Below are 22469 nucleotides of genomic sequence, written 5' to 3' on the forward strand. Positions count from 1 at the left end.
AGCGGCCAGCCAAGCAACGGATACAGATACGGATTCGGATTCGGATCGTTTCGGTATCGTTGCGTACCAGAATACCGCCCACCTGCCCACCGTTATTCACGAACGTGCGAGAGCGAGACGGCTAGAGCGGGCGAGAGTGGTTCGGGGGGGCGGGGTTATGTATCTGGGTGTGAGGTCCAAAAATAGCACCCGCCAAACTGACAGAGCCCAAAATCGAAATGGATACCGAAAAGTGTTCGGCGCCGGTGCCGAGCATTTCCGATCGTATGCCGATCCGGTACCGCTTCCCCTCTTCCCTCCCCCCTCCCCATTCAACTGCAGCCCGTAACGCCCATCATACCGCTTGGAGAATCTGTATCCCAAAAAATTCGTATCTGCAGTCTGTGTGTGCGCTGTGTGTAAACGGAGCCGCTTGGAATTCAATGCAATGGATAAAAATAAGTTTTGCTCCAGTTAGGAGGAGGAGGCTACGCGATGGCAGTGCAGTCGCTCTACAAGATTATGCGGCCAGGGATGGGGCCTGCCTGCAGGCGGCGGCGGGTTTCGCCAGCCCTGATCGAAATATGAAAATATTTCCTTAGTACTGGGCAATACGCGAACTACACTTTTGAGCATAAAAGCTCAAGAAAATGTCGTCTTCGATAAAAATAAGCTTGAACAAAATATCAGTAATATTCCCTTAGAATTCCCAACTGGTTCAATCAACCAAATGATTGAAAAAGCAATACAATTAAATATAAAATGCATTTCTTTGTAAATCAAGTTGCAGATTTTTATTGCACATTAATCCTTATCGCCAGATAAATATCTAGAAAAAGGATAATGCCACAGAAAATGGTTTTCCTGAAAAAACTATTTGTTTAGTTTAATAGTGAATATTTTCTGGAATTCCCGACTTGAAAGAATAATAATAATAGAAGGGAATTCCCTAAAATATGTGATTTGTATATTATAGCTCTGAAAGTAAAAAGCAATCGTGTTTTTAAAACATATAATAATTTTATAGATCAAAAAGTAGGGAAATGTAAATCCTACAGAAGTTCAAGAAATTAAAATGTTATCTCTATTCACTTAAGTTTATAACTTCATATAGTTTCAAAAGCCCTTCTTGAAGTAATGTCCTTTCGATGGGCATATTAGTAAGTAATTCGCCATCAATGGAATTATTCCATTTATGATCATTTTCGGACCGTGCCACTTTGGACTTGATCTAGAAAAGCGCTTTTAACGATCCCCCTCATGTTGTTCGGCTATTTATCTTGGATGTTGTACGCTGACATAACTATAAACTTTTCGAATAGTGAATTCCTGCCGAATTGTACGTACATATAGCCAACTTGTTAATATCAATGTTTTAGCTGAATTACTTTGGCACCGTCAATCTAAATATAATGTATGTACGGAACATGGCCAGCACCACATATATATCCCATATATATATATATTCTATAATGGTAAACTGTGCGGATGACGCTGCAACACACCTATAGCAGCCCATTAAACGAAAATCACGCATACGCCCCGTATACAAAATGCCTTGCAACGTTTGTCGCAAGTAATTTTCAAATTTCGCCAAGAACGAAAGAAATAAAACGTTTCGATCACAAAACCGTGTCTATATATATATATCATATATGAATTTAGATATACATAGACGCGTATATGTATGTTCTGATTCTATAAACTTTCTGCAGAAAAGCAAAAACAAAATATTGTTTAAAATAATGTTGCTTTTCCTTGCTCTTCTATTTGTTCTCTGCTCATTTTGGTTCTTGTTGTTGTGTGGCTTTTTCTAGCTCTATTTCGAAATGTGTTTTCGATGATTTCTATTTTGTTTTTCCCCATTTAAATTTAGAACTTGGCTTCCAGGGGGGAGAAAATGGAAAGGGGACTGCGGAAGGGCAGTGGGTTAGCTTGAGGGAAACGTTTTCGTTTTCCTTTTCGTTTTCTTTATCGTTTTCGTTTGCGTAGGGAACTTGATCAATTCGGCTATGTCTGGACGAATCTATTTTCGCCTTTATTTTCGTTCAAAGCATTTAAAACAATTTCGCTGTGCGCTCAGCCAATTTTTGTTTTAATTTATGAATTTTGACAATGTTTTTCTTTTCAAAAACATCTTTTATATTCTTCTTAATTTTTGGGTCTTTGGCAAACAGGAAATATTAAAGGCGGAGCTGGGCTGCAAAGTTACAAAGAACATATTGTTAATATATAACCATATAATATTACACTGAAAAATAAAAATAAAATATAAATATAAATATTAAGTGCACATAAATATTTATAAAAACCATTAATTAAAATAAAATGACAATAGAAGCAATAAGAAACACTTCCAATAAAAATAAAAACTATTAAATCATTATTTGTACAGTAAGTCATCTAAATCATGTTAATATTAAGTTATCCTTATCTATGTATTTATCAATCAATTGTGAAACTGGTGTGACTGGCGCATTAATGTTAAAGTATTAAACTTCTAGCATCAGGATAATAAAGTAAAATAAATAAATAAAAAAAAAAATTTTTTAAATATTATTTGCATTTTTAGTTTTACTTAACTTTAAGTTTCCTATTTAATTTTTTCAGTAAAGTGGCCGAAATTGAGATTAGTTTGGGGTTAAAAGCGAACCATCGATGGTCAACATTCTGCGAGTGCGTCAAAGCAAAACAAAACAAACGTCATAAGCCCCCTTAGAACAACCTTTCGCCCCTTTCACCCCCCGTTCATCCCACCCGTCCCCCCTTAACCACCCATTCTGGGCTTGGCCTTGTAATTTTCGCTCTACCTGACAACTATTTGTCGCTGCTGTCGTCGTCGTCGTCGCCGAACTCCCCTCTTGTTGCTGCTGACCTATTTAGGTTTACATATACACAGGCACAAACAGGCACTCATATCCTGCATCCTCCATCCTGCATCCTCAATCCTATATGTACTTGCATTATATATGTACTGACACTCATGGAAGCTGTCAGCTTTCGCTTACTCCGGCAAAGTCCTGCGAAATATTTAAATAACACTGCCCAACTTGGAAACAAACTTGCAAAGTTTTTACAAATTTATTTAAATCACCTAAGCGGATTATAGTGTCCAAATGCATTTTACTTATATTGCGTGGATTAACTGTAGTTATGAAAACTTTTGGTGAGCTTTTCAATCTAAAATGCAATCAGCTGGATGACAAAGTCAAAGTTTGTTTCATTATAACACAAATTGAGTTACACAACACAAGTACAGCTATTCAAAAATAAAAAAAAAATTATTAAAAAAGAAAATGTCTTTAAATAAAATTGTCTTAAAAAATTAGTAGTAATATTAAACAATAAATGAGAGCCACAGAAATATCAATTGCAGATTACAGTATTTCGCAGCAATTTTATAGTTAGTTATTTTTAGCAATAAATTAAAATAATAAAAGTAACTTCTTTTCTATTTATTTTTCTAAAACGAATTCAATCTAAATATAAATTGTTATATATTTATTTCAAAGTTAATAATAATTATTTGTTTTTTTTTATTAATAGAAGAATGAACTTTAACACCATTTAAAACCAGCTCAAGATGCTAACCTCTTCATGGATTAAGTATTTCGTATCTTTTTCAGTAAAATATCTATACAGCCAGGCATCTATTTTTATGCTGCTATTTTTTTAAATATTTGTTTCCATATTCCATATTGATGACGTGGGCGCACACACACAAATACAAACACAAACAGCCGGGCACACCGATGGTGTGCGTGTGCAGCGTGTAGTGGATTTGCACTAGTTTCTCCGGCAGTGACGTCATAGTTTCCACGGCAGACGTCATCGGGAGTGGCGAGGTCAGTCCATGCAACATGCAACATAATGGTGTTGCAGGAATATGATATGGATTCCATGTGCATGCGCTCGTGGAAAGGAAAATGGCGCCTAATTGATTGATGGTCCAATAAGCTGAGGTCAATCAGGAGCCCCGATTTCCCCACCATTTTCCGACGTCTTTCCCCCGACTTTCCGACAATTATGAACTTGCTTGTAAGATTTGTAAGATTTAATTTTTTCATAAAAATAAAAAAAGTGAATAATATTTAGAAAACAATTCCTTTGGACAATATTTTTTAATCTGATTGCCTAGGGTTACATTAGCTGGGCTATAAAATATAGAGTTTAATTTTTAGTAATATAAAAATACTATGAATAATCACTTAGCATATTTCTTAAAATAAATTCCCTAAAAAGACCACAATTCACAAACCAAAGATAATGTTCTTAACTTTAATTTCATCTTCTCTTTAACATTTTCTTCCGAGAGCCTCTGTGGCCCGTCGGACGTCATTGGTCTTCATTAGCCAAGAGACCTCCGCCGCCCGGCCTTTCCATCCTCATCCTCATCCTCATCCGCATCCGCATTCACATCCACATCCGCCACGAAGGACATCCAGCGGGGCTGCACAATTTTCCACATTTTCACCGAGGGAAAGAGAGAGAGGGTGTTTTGGCTTTTCCATTCACTGCTGACGTTTGCCACTCCGTGCCTGCCTTGAAATCCTGCAGTTTTGTGAATGAAAATCTTCAGCGTCATCAATGGGCCGCCCATTTGCCGTGGTGGGTGGTGGGCGTGGCGGTATGGCAACAGAAAAAATACTGAAATGCAAATGCACGAGATAAATGTCAAGCGGTCCAAGCTGGCCATGTGCTCGCTGGCCCAATGTCCTGGCCCATGGAAATGTGCTCCTTTTGTCCCGTTTGGCATTCAATTGGATCTGATTCGGGGCAATTCATCTGGCCGGACTTTGATGACTTAAGCGAACACTGAATTGCAACAGACAGACATATGAGGAATTGCAAAAGGGAAATGGCCAATGCGATTGCAATTTGGGTTTGAATGCAAAGGTAGTTGCGTTTTAATTGATCCAATTCGGAAACTTCTCATTGTTCCATCGCTGTAATCACAGATGTTGGTTTTTGTTATGGGGAAAACGGGAGGCAGACTAACAGGTAGCTATTTAAGATATCATCATTCATTACTGAAGGTTAAAGCTAGTTTTAATCGTAATTTATAGTAAATTCTAACCACTTTCTTCAATTAATAATATAATGAATAATATCTTAAGTATGTTAATAATTTGTCAACGGTAGTTATACTTTCTATACAATTAGATCAAACATTTAGTTTTAAAATTGAACATACATTTTAAATATTTAATATTTAAATAAGGGGGGTTTTAATAGTACATATAAAGGTATGTAAATATAATACAGTCTTTAAGCATCTATCTTCTTGTTTAAAAAAACTAATAAAGCACCTGAAACTATAGGTATTTTATAATTTAAAAAATCACTGTCTCAGCAATTGGGGCATAACACGAAATCGCTTTATTTCCGAGTATTACCCAAACACCTAAATCTATATGTAGATAGGCGTCTTTGCAGCGCTGATTCAGGAAACCCTCTATTTGTGCCAGACACTTGCATGAACAACAATCGGCAATCGACGCATTCCTATAAGAGAATCGCCCACAGATCTTGCACACAGATGAGTCCACTATATACGTCTATATAGTATATAGATCTTCAGACGCACATAATCGTGTTTGGCATTAGAACGAAATCCATGCATGCACATAGCGCCGAATAATCGGGTACGGGTACGGGTATGCAGCTATATGGCATAGTATGTATTATAGTATAGAGCAGTCTATATAGACGCCCATACAATGTATATGTGGCATAACAAAAATACGCTTCTTTCGGGCTGTGTCTCTATTCTTTTCCTTGGCTCCTCTTTTTTTTTTTTTTTTTGCTGACACCTATAGTAGCCCATCTTAAGATATAGGCACCTCCTGGCCATATTCCACCTACTCGGTTCTTTGCACCGCATCTGGTTTTATTTGGCATTTGGCATCTGGAATCCAACTGGGAATCAAAATTCCTGAACTTGCAAAAGTGTTTGCCTGCAAGAAGCTCAAGTGAAAGTTTCAGTTCAGTTCGATTTGATATGGTTTGGGTTTTCTGGCTCTCTGTAGCTGACCCCGATTTATTTTTAGAAGTGCACTAAAAATAAATGGGAAGGTCGGTCCGTAATTGGCTGGGTTGGCTGGGATTCGGTGGGTGGGGGAGGGGATGTATTTTTTTTTTTGTAATGGGGCGGAAGCAGACTCCGACTTGGACGCACAACTGCATAAGGTCAAAGTGTCAACTGCAACAGCAACAGCAGCAGAGTCAGCAGCAGCGCGACAGTGAATCGGAATCGGAATCCGAATCGGTTGCGAATCGGGTTCGGTTTCGGTTCTGTTCGGTTCAGCTCGGATCGGATCGGGTTTTGTTCCATGCTCCGTGCTCCGTGCTCCGAGCTCCGGACTCCTCCATTCATCTGCTCCACTCTGCGGGGCCAATGGGCAATGTCAAACAGGTGTGCAGACGCCGTCGACGTCATTGCCGCTGCATGGAACAAAAGCCACCATCACCACTCCATCACCCTTCCATCAAGTCAGGCAAAGGGTTCGAGCACCAGTTCCAGTACCAGCACCAAAGTCAAAACCATACCCTTATACCGTAAGATTGCATATTTAAAATGTTTCATGCTAAAAATGTATAAGTACAAAAGAATTTCTAAAGCGTCCTTTTCTTGTAACTTGGCCAAAATTAGAGGTAGAGCCATAAGAGTGACTGATTTGAGCAGATGGCGAGCTATACTACCCAAGGTTTTGATACAAAAACCGATTTTTTAGGTGATTTTTTTGGGTTGTTGTAGATTTGACAAATAAAAAATTCCTAAAGCGTCCTTTTCTTGTAACTTGGCCAAAATTAGAGGTAGAGCCATAAGATTGACTGTTTTGGATAGCTGGTAACCTATACTACCCATATAAAATCGGTTTGGAGCCATTTATTTGATTTTAATAAGAAAACCCGATTTTTCAAAACAGACTTTTGAAAAATTAACGTTATGACCAATTTTTGCATTTTTGATAAGGGGGTACATCATCATTTTTTGCAGAAATTTGAAAATCTGAAAAAATTTTAGCTGAGAATGCCATTCGATTGGAAATTTTATTACGAATTCAACGGTGTATGGCATTCCACATTTTGACCATTATTTCCCAGGGTTTTGACACAAAAACCAAGTTTTTAATGTGTTTTTTGGGATTTTTGGCGATTTTTCAAACAACATTTTTTCTGAAGAGTCTTTTTGGTGTAACTTTACCAAAATAAGACCCAAAGTCAAAAGAGTTGCTATTTTGAACAGCTGGCAACCCATACTATCCAGCCCTGATCGATTGAAAACAATTTATTTTGTCTTGACGCAAAAACCGAATTTTGAAAAACGTTTTTTGACAAATTTATTTTTGTCTAAATTTTTGACTTTTTTGTAAGGGGGTACATCATCATTTTTTGCTAAATTTTGAAAATCTGAAAAATTTGTAATTGAGAATGCCATTTGATTGGCAATTTAATGACGAATTCGCCGATGTATGACATTCCATCCGTTGACCATTATTTCCCAAGGTTTTGATTCAAAAACCGATTTTTTGGGTGTTTTTTTTTGGGTTTATAGAGATTTGTCAAAAAAAAAATCCTAAAGCATCCTTTCGTTGTAAAAAGAAGAAACATTTATCACTTAATCTACAAATTTAAAAAGTTATTTTAGTTTAGCCAACCCAATAAATCCAAAATAATGATTGTGAAAACTATTTTAACCTCTCTAGCGGAGAGTAGTTTCATATATGTTAAAAAAAAAAATTTAAGAAAATTTCTTAAAAAATTGTCAGGTCTTAAAGATTCTGTAGTCTCTTAGTTTTTTTTTTAGTTTCAACGTCTTTTCTGTACTCGAGGCTTTTATAAAGTTGACTTTTGTGAATGTCTAGCATGGGCTTAGGCGGGGTATTCCACGGGGGTACAAAACAGAACTCCCGACTATCTGCCGTCTGGGGCTCGAACCGGCCACGCCCCTCGTCCTGCCGCCCTCACACTCCCTATCTCTCTCTCTCACTCTTGCACTCTCTCTTTCTATTTGACTTTGGTGCGGCAGGCGAAAGTCTGCTAACACAGTGACCTAGTGACGAATGCCAAGTGCCGAGTGCCGAATGCCGAGCAGCAACCCGAGTCGCGAGCACGAAGGCTTTGGCCCAGTGACGTCACGGCTGGCATTCATTCACAGGATGTGAGGCACATCTCGCCTTGCATCCAAAAATGGACGATGGATATGCTGCAAATGGAAGTTTTCATTGAGAAAAGCAAGGCACCGAACATTGGACGCAGCCCCAGAGAGAGATCGACCCCGAAATGCGACCCCAGACATAATCTGCAAAGGACACTGTGTGCGACATCGGCGATGGTATGGCGATGGTATGGCAATGGGATGGCGATAGGATGCTATGCGATGCCATGCTGCCACAGTTCGCTGCCGCAGTCGACGCTTCAAAAATCGAGCCTGGTCATGGGTTTACATTCGCGGTGCCAGCATCTAGGAAAATCAGTCGCAAACTCGTCTCCAAGCCAAACAGTCGTGAGCGGCTCCAGCCAGCCAGCCAGCCAGCCAGCCAAGCCAAACAAATAAGGCATAAAGCCCAAATAATACCAAAAAGTCTGGCGCCAAAATCCTTTTTTTTTTTTTTTGTTTTTTTTTTTTTTGTTTAGTGCCTATAGAGTGTGCAAAAAGTGAAGAAGTAAGTTCCATCGATGTCACGGGTAATCTCCCAAAAATCTCTGTCCTACGTACGAGTTCCACTAAGCAAGTTTTGAGATCGTTTTTAAAAACAAAAACTTGACACGTTGAGCTCGTTCGTGGGATGGACAACTTCAGTTTAACAGAGTCCTACAAATAAACCAAGAAAGTTTACTTATTTCATATAAGTCCTTTGTAAGTATTCAAAAAAAGGTGATAGATAGTATTTAAATAATGGCAAAAACTTTCTTTGAACATCTAAAGACTTGAAAGTTAATATTTTAAAAACGGTATAAACTTTTAAAACTGCCTTTATTTTTCATTTAATAGAATGTTTTTGTTAATACATTAAACACCATACTTGAGAAGTGTATATTTCACAAAAATATTTACAAGTAACACTTTGATTGATCTAATATTTCAAAATCTATAAAGATTCTGTTTTAGTTATTTAAACTATAATATTTTAGAATCTTTACCGATTTTGTTTTACTTATTTCAACTATCACCACCAAACAAGTAAATATTCTTGAGATCTTTTAAATTACTAGTGATTATATGCACAGAAATACATATTTTGAATTAAAATTTAAAAACACAAGTAATATTTCTGATCAAATATTTGCTTTTGCTAGAGATGTATCATACAACAAAGTGCTTTTGGCGGCAAAACATATTTATTTCATTGAAAGAAACTCATAGCAAATACAAATTTCAGTGGACAAGTCATCCAAAATGTATAAAACTGGTGTTTTCTCTAAAATTGTACAACAATTAACTTAAATAAATTATACAAAGCAGGACACAATAAATGAAGTTAACTACATAGCTAAAAGCCAGCACAAAGTTTTAAATTAAAAACTGCAACTACTTTGAAACCGTAGTGTTTCCTACTTCCAGGAAGCTAATTATATTATGGTAGCAAATAAAAGTTAGACTTGCAGCGAAAGTTGGCAACATGCGAAGTTGCAAACTCCAATATCCTGCATTGTCCTGCCAACAGCAATTTAAGCTCGCCTGCCACATTTCTGTTTATTCTTCGCGGTGGAGCGTTAAAAACACAGCCTACTTTTGGGGGCAGCCCAAACATTGTTGACCCTGCGCCTGTTTGTTGTTCTGCCCTTGGGGGTGGCAGTGGGATGCAAAAGACACACACACACACAGGGGGTGGTTGTTTCTGGGCGCAACAGCAACATGTGACGAGCCTGCAGAGGCCATTTACCCGCCGCCACTGACGTCATAGTCGCTGCTCGCCACCGAGCTGATGCTGCGATGTGGATGTGGTTGTGGACGTGGACGTGGATGTGCAGACCCAGTAACCCAGTGCCGAGTCCAAGACGATGTCCCGCCGAAGACGAAACGAGGCATCCGCGGGGAGAAAGTGGCTGGCTGGGCGAAAGTGAAAGGCAAAGAGGCTGGGCACACAGCACACGGAGAAATAAAGGAAGCAAAGTCGACATTTCAATTTCAAGATTAAACCATCTCGTTAAAAACTCACAATTAATCAAACATTCCCATAAGTTAAGTGTTTTGAAATCCCTTTCATTTGGGTTTTAAATTCACTTTTTACGATGTCTGTAAATATGCAACAATATATTTTGAGACCGAAAGCCGGATGAATTCGATCCCCAAAAAAGTAGATACTTTTTTTACTGCATACTTTTTGACACATTTATAAGTAATTTGAAAACTTTAGTGACTTCTGTAGCACCCCATATAAATATTGTATTTCATATTATTGGGCACCTTTGTGATTTCAAAACATTACTTACTTTGGGTACTACAAATGTCATACTTAATGTTCTTCACATATTTATATTAAAAAATAATTAAAAATTAAATTCATAACTTACAAAAAAATTAACAAGCGTGCCATAACATACACATAACATTCGTGATTTGAAAACACTTAATAATTTGTCTAAAAATATACAGTAATTTATTTAATTACGCATATCTGATGTAAATGTTCATTGCATGATTGTTGACATATTTCTTTGTGTTTTTCTTTTTAAATGCACCGATTTAACTTCTCATTTTCATTTACATTTAAAATGTTCTAAAATACTCTACAGCAACGTTTATAGCCGAGGTAATTGAAACAATTTATTTTTATTTTGTTGTTATTTAATAAATAAAATAATATATTTTCCTTCTGATTTATTTTGACTTACAAAAACAGGACTGGATTGCGAACATTTTTCTCAGTGCCGAAACAGAAAAAGGGGCGTCTGCAACGTCACTGTGTCGGGGGGCGGAGTGTCCTAGATTTTCGGGGGCTTCTATTTTTAGACGCACTCCCCTCCATTTGTAATTTTCCCTTCGCAAGGATTTTTCCGCCATTCCTTTCCGCTCTCTCGATTATCTTGAGGCACTGTGACGTAGCGGCGAAGGTCGCGGATCTATCCCCCTCTCTGTTCCCCCGCCGCTATGTCCCTCTCTTTCTGCAAAGGACACGTGTGACGCGCTCACGGGAATTTTTAATAGAAGTGTATATGTGGCCGTTTAATTACAAGTTTATTTCACGAATATTGATTCAAATCAACCTTTTTGACAGGCAGCCAAAACAAAAGACGTTTTCAATGCTGGCCTTCGACTAAATGGCTATGAATATAGAATTGGCTTGAAATGAACCCCGTTTTCTTTTAAATTACTTTACCTATTAAATTAAAAACCAAAGTTTATACAATTTTAAGGAAATATTTGCATTTCCATGGCTTTAGGGAAACTTATAAGTAAAGTTCTACTATGATTATCTCTATAATAACCACGGAAAATTACTTGAACCACCTTGAAAAGTGTAGCAATTTATTTGACAACATTGAAGGCTAAATTGGTTAGAAGTTTTGCAAATATTTGTATTTCGACCCTTGGCTATTTGGAATTTATTGGAAAGCTAAGAGAAAGCACCTGCTCAATTTGATTAGGAATTCATACAAGTTCGAAAAGTTACGCTTTGTTGTCGTTCTACCAGTTTTTCTTTGACGTATAACTTGAGACACCTCCTTTATTGCACCTTGATTGTTACAACTGCAAAATGTTAATATATTCAATACATTTAAAGTTATAGATCTTTGCTTTTATTTTATTGCCTAAGAGGAAGCAATTTGAAGTATTTTATTTAGTTTTTTTAAACTTCCTTTTTTAATTTTTTACTTAACATTGAAATTTACTTTATATTTGTGCCAAGTATTTCATTGTAAATGACTATTGATTATAAGTTTTTTGATTTGTACGTATTGTTGGTTGGTTCCATTTGAAATCTATAATTTTGATATTTAGGCTTACAAACAGACTTTTTAGCAAAATTTAATTTGTTTTCTAAGTTTTCAGTTTCTTGAATCTACTCTTAGTTTGTGATTCACAATTCTGTTGATCAAAATTATGGTTTTGTCTTTAATACTTTTTACAATATACTCCTTTATATTACAATTTTTTTTTTTTATATTTTAAATTGCAAATTTTAGTATTTGAAGAATGGTTTGAAAAAGATTTTGATGCAGCATGATAAATGTCTAAATGTAATGCAGATGGCTTGTTCAACTAGCCAATAAATTTTAGTTTTATCTATTTTAATGATTTTTATGCGATTTCTAAGATTTACTTACAGCAAAATTTAGGTGCAAATTTCCGGCCATATAAATCATAATTTTGGCGCTGCAGGGAGCAGTGACAGTTGTGAAAAGCTGTCGGAAATTATGGTTTCCCAAGACGGCAAGCGAATCGGCATCGACATCGACATCGACATCGACATCGACATAGACATGGACATCGACTGGATTGCCGGCCTCCTTGCCGCAGACAATCTGTCACTTGATACGCGCTAAGCCACCATTACCATTGCCTGTACCGCTCACGTTCACGTTACCTTGTTGAGATTCCCCACTAAACACTAAACACTGAACACTGAACACTGAACACTAAACACAGGCACACTTTTGTACGGGCGCTGACCAGCGAAGCATTCCGTACCCAAACGCCATAGAGCCGTAGAGCCCCAGAGATGCCATACAAATGCCTCAGTCGCCGCCGGGCAAAATGTTATTTAATTTTTGTAACGCCCTCGGCTAAGAAATGGGGATGAAGCGGGGGTTTTTGGTTGGCTTTTTAGCTGGCATTTTAGCTAGGTTTTTAGCCCACCACCACTACCAGTGATTGTGGCACTTGCAGTTGCACTTCCACATCCACATCCAGTTGCAGTTGCAGTTGCAGTTGCATATCTCCATTCGGATCATATTTCGCCAGCGGGGACTTTGGCTTCTGGTCAAACACCCCGGGTGTAGGTATAACATATACCATATACCATATAGCATATAGCATATAACATATAACATATAAAGTATAAAAGTATATGGGAAACCTGCCTCAATGTCTGTCGATTTTTTTGGAATTCGGATTCCGGTTGCCCCCTCGGGGGGGCAGCGCTGAAAAGTAGGCAGCCGTTTGCCGACTGGGACACACACTAATGCGCCCCTAATAATATTACACACACATCTAAGACTTCGGGCAGTGTGTGGCACTTAAGCAAGCTAAAACCAGAGGGATGTTCCGCGACCACCTGCCACTATAAAAGCTGCAAGCCGCACCGAACAATGTCTCAGTTAAATAGCGTTAATTAAGCGACAACCAGCGGACAGGAGCACCACAGCCTAAAGGATCCAGAACCAGAAACAGAAACAGAACCAGCACAAGCTACAAATATAAATAAAACATACACACACACAAATTTTTTTCAAGTGCCCAAACAGGATACTAGAAGACAAAAACCATTTTTTTTTTTTGCGCTGTGATTAAGTGACAAGGATATTTAACCGAAAGCCATTTTCCAATTGAAAATCAATAAGCAAGCAGAGCCATTAAATATATTATTCAAAAACGTGCCAAGACCCCGTTTTATAGCATGGAATTTCGACCATATGTCGAGGGGCATCATCATCATTTATTCAGCACTCAGTTCGGCAATGTCCGTTTAACTATAGCCCCATAAACCCATAGCCCCATCGCCCCATAGCCACTACTAAAATATGAGATATATAAAGTACGAGAGTATGAGTATATATGTGCCAGTGATTCACCGACTGCGTCGCGAACCGAAAGGTACTTATTGCAGCTGCTGGCCACTGCACAAGATTAGACTTAAGACTCTTGTGCGTGTGACAGCGGCTATTGTAAGAGGCCATAGAAGCAACAGATTAACCAGCACCACAAGCACCAAAAGCACCAAAAGCAGCAGCAGCCATCATCCAATAATCGGGAGCCCACCTCGGGTACCACCTTCCACCTTCGAGAAGAAGCCCTAGAAGAAGCCTCTCCTAATGCAATTATTAACAACGTTTGTCACCTGCCCAGGAAAAGAACTCACAAATTACACAAATATTTAAACAAATCGACACAGAAATCGTCGTCAACAAAGCTCCAACTCCAACAAAGAAACCTAATCATCTTTGAAGAAACAATTTCCAACCAATCCAGTAGGAGTTAAACAAATTGTATACTCTTAAACAAATTAAAAACTCTACAACATTTTTCTTGGATATTTAACCAACTGGCCTAAAAAGAAATTTTGTTAAAAATGCTTCACTTTTTTTTTTTACCAATTACTCACTGTCAATTCTATACAAATTTAAAAATATTACATTTAAATACCTGATGTATATAATAATAACTATACACTTAGTATATAAACATATGCATTAGCTTTCAGTGCCAAATTCTTGATTGGAATACTACAAAATGGTAAGTCTCATATTTATATACCCTTGCAGAGAGTATATAATTTGGGTCAGAAGTTTGCAACGTAGTGAAGGATATATTTCGGACCCTATAGTGTAACCAGCATCTAAATGTGTTTCCAGTTTAAAAAAAATGTACTATAATGAATTTTTGGAAAAAACATGTTGTCAATAAATGTTATTTGTTATTTTATTTTAAACAATTTATTTAACCCAATGTAGTTCAAAGAAAATAAATAAATAAGAATTTCACAAACTACTTATCCTTTATTATCCATAACCAAAATATGCATCTCGTCAATAAGTTACTTAGATGCAAATAATATTTGTTACCAAAATGCCCACACAAAGGGAGTACTATGAATGAAAGCAAAAAAAAACATTGAAATAAAATAAAAAGTTAAGTAAAATTAAAAATCAATTTCTCTTATTTCCTATATCCGCGACTTCTGTGAATAGATCTTCCAAACATTAAGTCTTAAGTTGCTCCTAATTGAGGAATTACTATTACTTATTTCCCACCATATTTCTGTATGTTGTTGTAAATAATCTTACCCTTTATTTGGCTTCTGCGTGTCGATATCCATGTCTATTTGATAGTGATAAAAGCCTATAGATTCCATGTATATATCTATATCTGTATCTATGTATATGAAAATATTAATATAAGGTTTATGTTATAAATAAACGTTTTGTGTTAGAATCTGGAAATTTCCAGGAAAAATATCTAAACGTTTTTATAAATAGCGTAAAGTATGACCAAATACATAAAAAAATAGTCTTCAATAACAAAGCACAATAGATTTTTTAAATTTTTATTTTCACTAATTTTTGCAACATTTCATCTTTAATTATACATACATAGTTTCTCATAATTTTTACAGCTTTTTTATATATATTTTTTTATTCCACATCATGGTATTTTCATTTTCTTTCAATTCGAACAACTTTAAACTTTTTACATCAATTTAATTTCAATGAGTTTTCCATTTAGTTTTGTTTGTTTATAAATATAATTTTTTTTTCTGTATTTATTGATTGTTGAGAATAGAATATAGAGAAGACTGAAAACGGAAACGTGGTAAAAGGATCCAACACCTTCGAAGCGGGGGCGTGGCAAGTCGATTTTTGGGTGTTTCACGTGAGTGTTATAATTTTAGTGTGTGTGTTTGCGGGCGGGCTAGGAAACCATGGACAAAACTGTTCTCTTATATACAACGATTTGCCGCCAACTGGAGGAGGACAATCCAAGGATCCCATCGATGATCCCCGCTCCCTCTCCCTCCCCATTAACTATACATTTAGTATCTCGTCTATATAACTCCTTGTGTGTGAGACTGTTTCGGGTATATCGGTATGTACTTCGATTTGTGCTGGAGCAAAGTTCACTGTTCACATGGGCTATCGCATTTGGGAGCACTGATCTTGGGGATCCACCCGGCTCCATATAACATTTACAATATTCGAGGGGCCATTACGAACTAAGAATGGGGGCGTAGCTCTGCTCCCGCCACGAAAACATAGCGTTTCCGATCGAACCGCAAAAGTTTCCATTCCATTTATGCTAAGCACAATTGTTTATTGAACAGAAAACAAAACAGAAAACAGCAAACAGAGATATAAAAGGCAAATCAATCATAAAAGGCTTAACGAACTGGAAGTAATTCGAAATTCAAAATCGAACTGGGTCTGAGATTGGAACTAAAGAACAATAAACGCTAACTTGAAGCCTGAACGGGTTTGAAAATCGGTACGTTGAAGGGTCGAAGGAAGTTGGGGCAGGTAGAAAGGAAGCTGGGCAAGTGTTTCTGCTTACATGTGTAGTTTATTTCACATACGTTAAGGTTCTATTGTTGGTTTCTCATCCTCGGAGCTTTGAATTCACTAATTTTTGCTTTTTGTTTCGTTTTTTCTTTAGTTTTTGATAACATGAAGATCTCTTTGCAATCGGTTAACATCAAATAAGTTTGTAACTGTTGATTATTTACTATATATATATGCTGCTGCGGTTGCGGCTGCTGCTGCTTCTTCTGATCCTTGTGACTGGTTGTGTGTGAGTGGTGTTAGGTGTTAGGTGTGTGGTGCTGGTGTGTGGTGTGTGGTGTGTCCGAGTGTGTGTCTATCTGATTCGGTCCTCCTTAGGCTCCTGATGCTGCTGCTGCTCATTACGACGAAAATATATATAATTATATATTTATATATTACGATTTAATATAGAGTTCTCATTAGGGATTCACAATTATTCTGAAATGGTTTCTCTTTTCGCAGTGCATCTTGTGTTTCGGGGGTTCGTTCTGTAAGCGTTCTGCGTTTCTTTCGCTTTGCCTTTCTGTGTAGCTTCTGCTTTATCTTCAACTTCTGTTCAACTTTTTCGGTTTCGGTTTCGATTTCGATTTCTGTGTGGGTGGGTGGATGTTGGTTGTGTGGATGAGGGATTGATGGTTGGTGTTTGGTGTCTGGTGCATTCTGGATGCTGGATGGGGAGGCGTTTAGCGGGCATTAAACACCGACTGCCTGCCGCTCAGCTTAGCTTAGTTATCCAGCCATGACTCGCGTCATTCTGTGTATTCCCACCAGTCCGTGTCGTAGCCCTCGTGCACGTGCTTCAGCAGAACAGAGCACCGCTTTTCACAATACCTAATCGAATGGGAAATGCACATTACATTACACATCGTCTCGTACTCGTTTGCATGCCATGCCGTTCGCTCGCTCACCTGTATTTATCCTGCACTTTCTGCTTAATATCAGCCAAATTCTCGGATGTAATATCACGTTCCAAATACTCGGACAACGTCTCGGTTGCCGACTCCAAGTCCTTTTGATTATCCTCGAATATCATGGATTGATTGTTCTTTTTCAAGTAATACGCAAACACGTATGTGTACATGAGAGTCTGACGGCACTGGCAAAGTATGTCGACAGCCTTTTTCAGAAATTGCACCTGCAAATGCAATGATTTTGGTTAATTTCTCGGGTTGGTCGTGTACTAATTACTGGACTTACTTCAATCCAGGACATATTGTGCTGCTGCATCTCCTCCATTTTCTGCTTCACAGATGCGTACAATTTGTTCTCGAACTTCATCGACTGCATGTGGTTCATGTAGCGATTGTAGTAGTGGAGATATCTGTCGATTAGGCGGCATAGAAATGTTAATGTTAAATTTTTAAGCCATTTTATATAGTACAGCTTGACAGAGCATTTCAATATGATTTTTTCATTATTAATGAATGGCTTTACTCATAACTGATATATAATAGATAGGCCTTTGCTCCGTTTTAATTTTATTTTTCGTAGATAACTCTACTTGTTTACTAGCGATAAAACTGAATTGCAAATTATAGCTGACTCATTCCTTTCTTTGGCTTAACAATCGTTATCAATAATAATAGCAATTAGCAGATAAAATAAGCGTAATAATGAGTAGGCACTAAAGCATTCTCATCAGTGAGCTGCTTAAAATACAGATCACCCGACCTACATCCATAGGTAAATCGCATTATGAGTTTCATTTTCGTAGGGCCATAATTATATATAACAAAATTAAAAAAAAATACTAAGTTATAATATTTAAAATCAAATCTAACTAATCTTAAAAACTCTAAGAATTTACAAATTTGATTAACTATGTGTTAAGTTACTTAATATTGTTTTGATTGACTTTGCTTTCAGTTAAAGAGTTTCTAAACTAACAACATTGATTTAGGAGCTTTTGCTACTTTGCACATCTAACAATCATAAGCGACGAACCCACCTGGCCAGCTCGGAGCGCAGCTTCTCCTGTGCATCGCGGGCGGTCTTGGCCTCGTCCTCGTCGAAGCGATTGCAGTTGTACCAGGAGGAGCCGTGCGGCTCCCAGGAACCGAGACAGACCCAGCAGAACTCGTGCTTGCAGTTCTGGTTTTTGCACACCATGTGATTGCAGCCGCCGTCCTTCTCGATGGTCACGCTGCACTTGGGACACTCTTTGGTATTGGCCGCAATCCAGTTGGACGTCTCCGAGTCGTCGTCGCACTTCTTGATCCACTTCTTCAGCCAGCGGCACTTGACCGGATCGTGCCAGTTCTCGCCGCAGGCGAAGCAGAAGACATGGCCGCACTTGCAGTGGACGCGACGTGGCTCCGCATACGGCACCTTCACCGCATAGGTGCAGTCGACGGACGGACACCAGCGCAGCAGCTGGTTGCACTCCACAAAGCTATTGGTGATCAGCTGCTGGTACTTGACCCGCACCCGCGCCTCCACTACCAGCTTGGTGACGGTCACATCGTCCACCAGGATATCACAGCCGTGCGCCGCGCACGAAATTGTCTGGCCCTGACCCTCCGTCACGATCTTCGTTGTCAGATACTCGCGCCAACAGATCATGCAGAATCGGTGTCCGCACTCCAGTCCGGTCATGGACTAAATGGAATAAGCATAGAATATTAAATGTTTTATAATGATAATTTGATAACTTTGTGTACGATAACAGTTAATTGTAAATCACTAAACTCTAAAAATTAAAACATGTAACGCAATTAACAAATATGGAAACATTTTACATTTATTTTATACATTTTTAGTTGTTTTGTAATAAATAAACCATCCCAATTGTAAGTCCTTAAAGTCAGTCAAAAGTGAAAGTTGCTAAGAATTGCAACTTAGAATTTACATATTTTACTTTAAGCAGACAGGCGACAAGTCAATTATCCAATCTAAACTATGACATAGCTACACATAACCATGAGCTGCTTAATTTTACTAGACATAACCAGATTCTGCCAGGAAATGTTAAATAAATGGAAACCATCAAAAATTATAAATCAAGCAAGTAAAATATCCGATAAGGTCTGCCAATAAAATAATTGAAATAATACAAATGAAATCATTTAGAATATTTTAGATTTGTGCAGCTAACAAACAGCGACCGAGCGCTATTATCAGATAAGGCATTGTTGGCCAGGCACGGAAATGTTGGCCATACTTCCCCAGAAACGTTCGTGGTAAACCACAATTAGGTCATGCATGATTTCTCCTGCAAGGCAACTTACATCTGACGGAAGCAGTGAAAAGCATATTTCGCACTCCTCGCATTGACTTCTTGTGGTCTGAAATGGAGGAAAATGCATTAGATGGTACCATAAAATGGAACCCCAGCACTTAAGCTTAAGCTCACCTTTTGTCTGACCGCTTCGGTGGCGTTGTTGAAAGGATTTATGACGTGTGCGCATTTGAAGAACTCCTCGGTGTTGTCGTCGAAGTACTTTTCCAAGAGCTTCTCCTTGTCCCACTTGAAGTGATTCAGCAGTATCCGCGCAATGGGTGTGGAGAGCTGTGGACATAAGACGCGAGACGCGACACAAAGCCAATAATGTCAGTGGATGGATGATGTCCAATAAATGGGTCGGGTCTGGCAAAAAGGGGGAAATGCGGAGGCTGGGCTGCATCCCAGTTGGCCTCGAAATCAATGCCAAATCATTAGCGATCACCAGCTAAAGCTGCATTGGGGTGAGCCACCAGCGAATGTGGTTGCGGATGTGGGGAAATACCCTAACCACTGCTTATCGTTTACATTTGTTTAATATATTAAAATGATTTTTCTATCATTTTCAAATTTGCCTAACACAAATCAGAATATTTAAAATGTTTTATGACCAAATCAATTCTATTATTAATTTGCTATTGAACATTTAATTTAGAGCAGCATCAAAAGTAAACATACAATTTTTTTTTTTATTTTCTATTAACTGTGCCTTATTTTGAATACATATTTTCGCAACTTATTGAAAATCAAAAATGGCAATAAGTGTGAAAATTGTTTAAAATAACAAAGAGGAACTTTTTAAGTGTTTTGTTTAGCTAAAAATTAGCTACAAAATATATACATATGTATCAATATTAGAGTGAATCAACACCCTAGAAATTAAAACAAATTCAATGCTGTTTTCAATTTGGTGAATTTACTAACATTTATCAAAAAATACAAAAGTTTTGACACACTTTATGTCTTCAAGGTAGTAGCTTGACCTTTTGTTTACCACAAGCACAGTGGTTGAAGGAATTACTCGAATTCTGGGTTTCCCCCGAAAATCCCTTGAATTCTGTGAAAGTGAAAGAAAGGGGTCGACCAGTAGTCAGCTTTGGTCAAGTCAGCTGCAAAAGCGGATGTGGATGTGGATGTGGATGGGCGACCTTGGGTGCGCCTGCCTGGGTGCTTGTGTTCCGATTTCACTGGCACTGGCAGCCATCAGCGGGCGACCTTCAGCTTATCCCAGATCCCAGGCAGGGCGGTGGGCGGAGACGGGGAGGAGGGGGAGGAGGGGGCGCGAGATGCGCGGGTACACATGCACAAATGCACTATGTGCAGAACAGTATACACTCTGATAGGTCGAATTTTGGTCAACTATTTTAGGAAATTAATTTGGAGATAGATATTTTTGCCACATTCCTATGGTAATTCCTATTTTCAATGTTATTTAGACGAAACCTTAGCTTAAAAAAAAGTAAGCTTGTGTAAATTGTAAATTGATAAGTCTTCTTTGTTAAACACTTTTTTATATGATATTTTTAATGAAATCTATATTATAGCACAATGAAGGGGTTCATAAAGATAACGTTCACGCTAGCGGGCGATGAGTGTACTCTGAAGAGTAACAGTAAGAAAGGAAAGTGAGCTAAATCCGAACTCTAAAGCTTTGCACCGAATGCTGATTTGGGCTGGTGTTCACTGTACTGTGATAGAATCTCAAAACTATGAAGGTTCGTGGTAAGGAAAATAGACTGGGTTTTGTCATTGAACACGGCAGGTATTCACTGTACTCTTTTGTACTCTATTTCTTCCGATTCCGATTCAGTTCGCCTTACCTTCAACAGCAGATTGACATCGTCGATGATCTCCCGCTGGTGTTGCACAATCTCGTCGGTGGTGAGCACCTTGTACTGGTAGTCGTCTTGGTCCAGCTGGCGCTCCGCGGAACTTGGGGGGTCCACCTCCATGCCGAAGTCGTCATCTCCGTCATCGCCCGAGGAAACGTTGCCCGAATCAACATTATCGCAGAAATCATTGTCATTGTCCGAATCCATTTTTCTGTTTCTGTTTTGCGCTTCTGCTTCGGTTTCTGCTGCTCCTTCTCCTTCTCCTGCGCGTTCTCTCTTCCTGCTCCCCTTTCGCACTGCCTCCCCTCTCCCTCTCGACGATCCACTTCCGTTCTGTTTGCAGCTCCTCTCTTTGTTCTTCGCTTTCGTGGCTTTGTTTTCCTCTGGCTTTCCTTTGGTTTGATTTGACTTTTGCTATTGCCTTTTCCTTTGCCCCGTTTTCTACTTGCTTTTGTTTACGTTTTTGCGCAGCCCTTTTATTCGCTTGTTTTTGTTGTTGTTCCCGTGTCGTGGCCCGTTACGTTCAACTGCCAATTTTGCACCAGTTGCACACTTATCACTAAATTTAGCAATTAACTGCTTATTTTAACGCTGTTTTTATTGAATGGAAAAGAAAAGACATATGTGAGATTTTCTAATGACAATAGGAGAGCCTCTTGGCCCTGGCTGGCGCGGTCATACTGGCGGCGGTATTTTTGGCAAAATGGCCACACTGCGTTGCCCACTTAACAGGGGCGAACTGCTGATTTAACAGCGAAAAGCCAAAATAACAGGGCACCTGAACTCTGTTAACTGTATGTGCATGTGTGTTCACGTATATTATGTACACAATGGTTATTTTCCCCCTTTTTCTTGTTTTCTTTTCTTAACAAACAGATTATGTTGTTTTCAAGGCAATTACACACACTAGCGCACTGCTTATATGAGCTGGTCCATACACATACACACGTTACGTGTGTATTGGCACACACACACACACTTAAAAAGCTTATGACTTTTTGTTGACTTTTTACGCACTTTTTAGGCAGAGTGAGAACACTAGCTCATATCACTAATTGTTGCCGACCCGACGTCGAGTTCAGTTGCATTTGCATGGCAGCCTTGCGGGGGTGGCGTTGACGTTGAATCTTAAAAATCGATTTAAATACACGAGCATTTTGAAACATTCATTTCGAGAAATGGCGTGTGACCGTTCATGAAGCTGAAAAATATACCAAAATTAAGTTTAGCAC

The 22469-nt window shown here is 38.4% G+C and overlaps 1 protein-coding gene across 1 annotated transcript; it reads right to left on the reverse strand.

Moving 5' to 3' along the window:
• Positions 1 to 16184: 16184 nt before the first annotated feature.
• LOC108142689 (E3 ubiquitin-protein ligase ariadne-1) lies at positions 16185 to 22441 on the reverse strand. The gene is made up of 8 exons (XM_017266697.2): positions 22255 to 22441; positions 21226 to 21828; positions 19538 to 19693; positions 19413 to 19469; positions 18134 to 18783; positions 17383 to 17506; positions 17094 to 17320; positions 16185 to 17016 (listed from the first exon to the last, which is right to left on the reverse strand). The coding sequence occupies exons 2-8, from the start codon at positions 21442 to 21444 to the stop codon at positions 16935 to 16937; spliced, it is 1515 nt and encodes a 504-aa protein (XP_017122186.1). The 5' UTR covers positions 21445 to 21828; positions 22255 to 22441; the 3' UTR covers positions 16185 to 16934.
• Between the last annotated feature and the right edge of the window lie 28 nt (positions 22442 to 22469).

This window comes from Drosophila elegans, unplaced genomic scaffold (assembly GCF_018152505.1).
Source record: "Drosophila elegans isolate 14027-0461.03 unplaced genomic scaffold, ASM1815250v1 contig_149, whole genome shotgun sequence".
NCBI lineage: Eukaryota > Metazoa > Arthropoda > Insecta > Diptera > Drosophilidae > Drosophila > Drosophila elegans.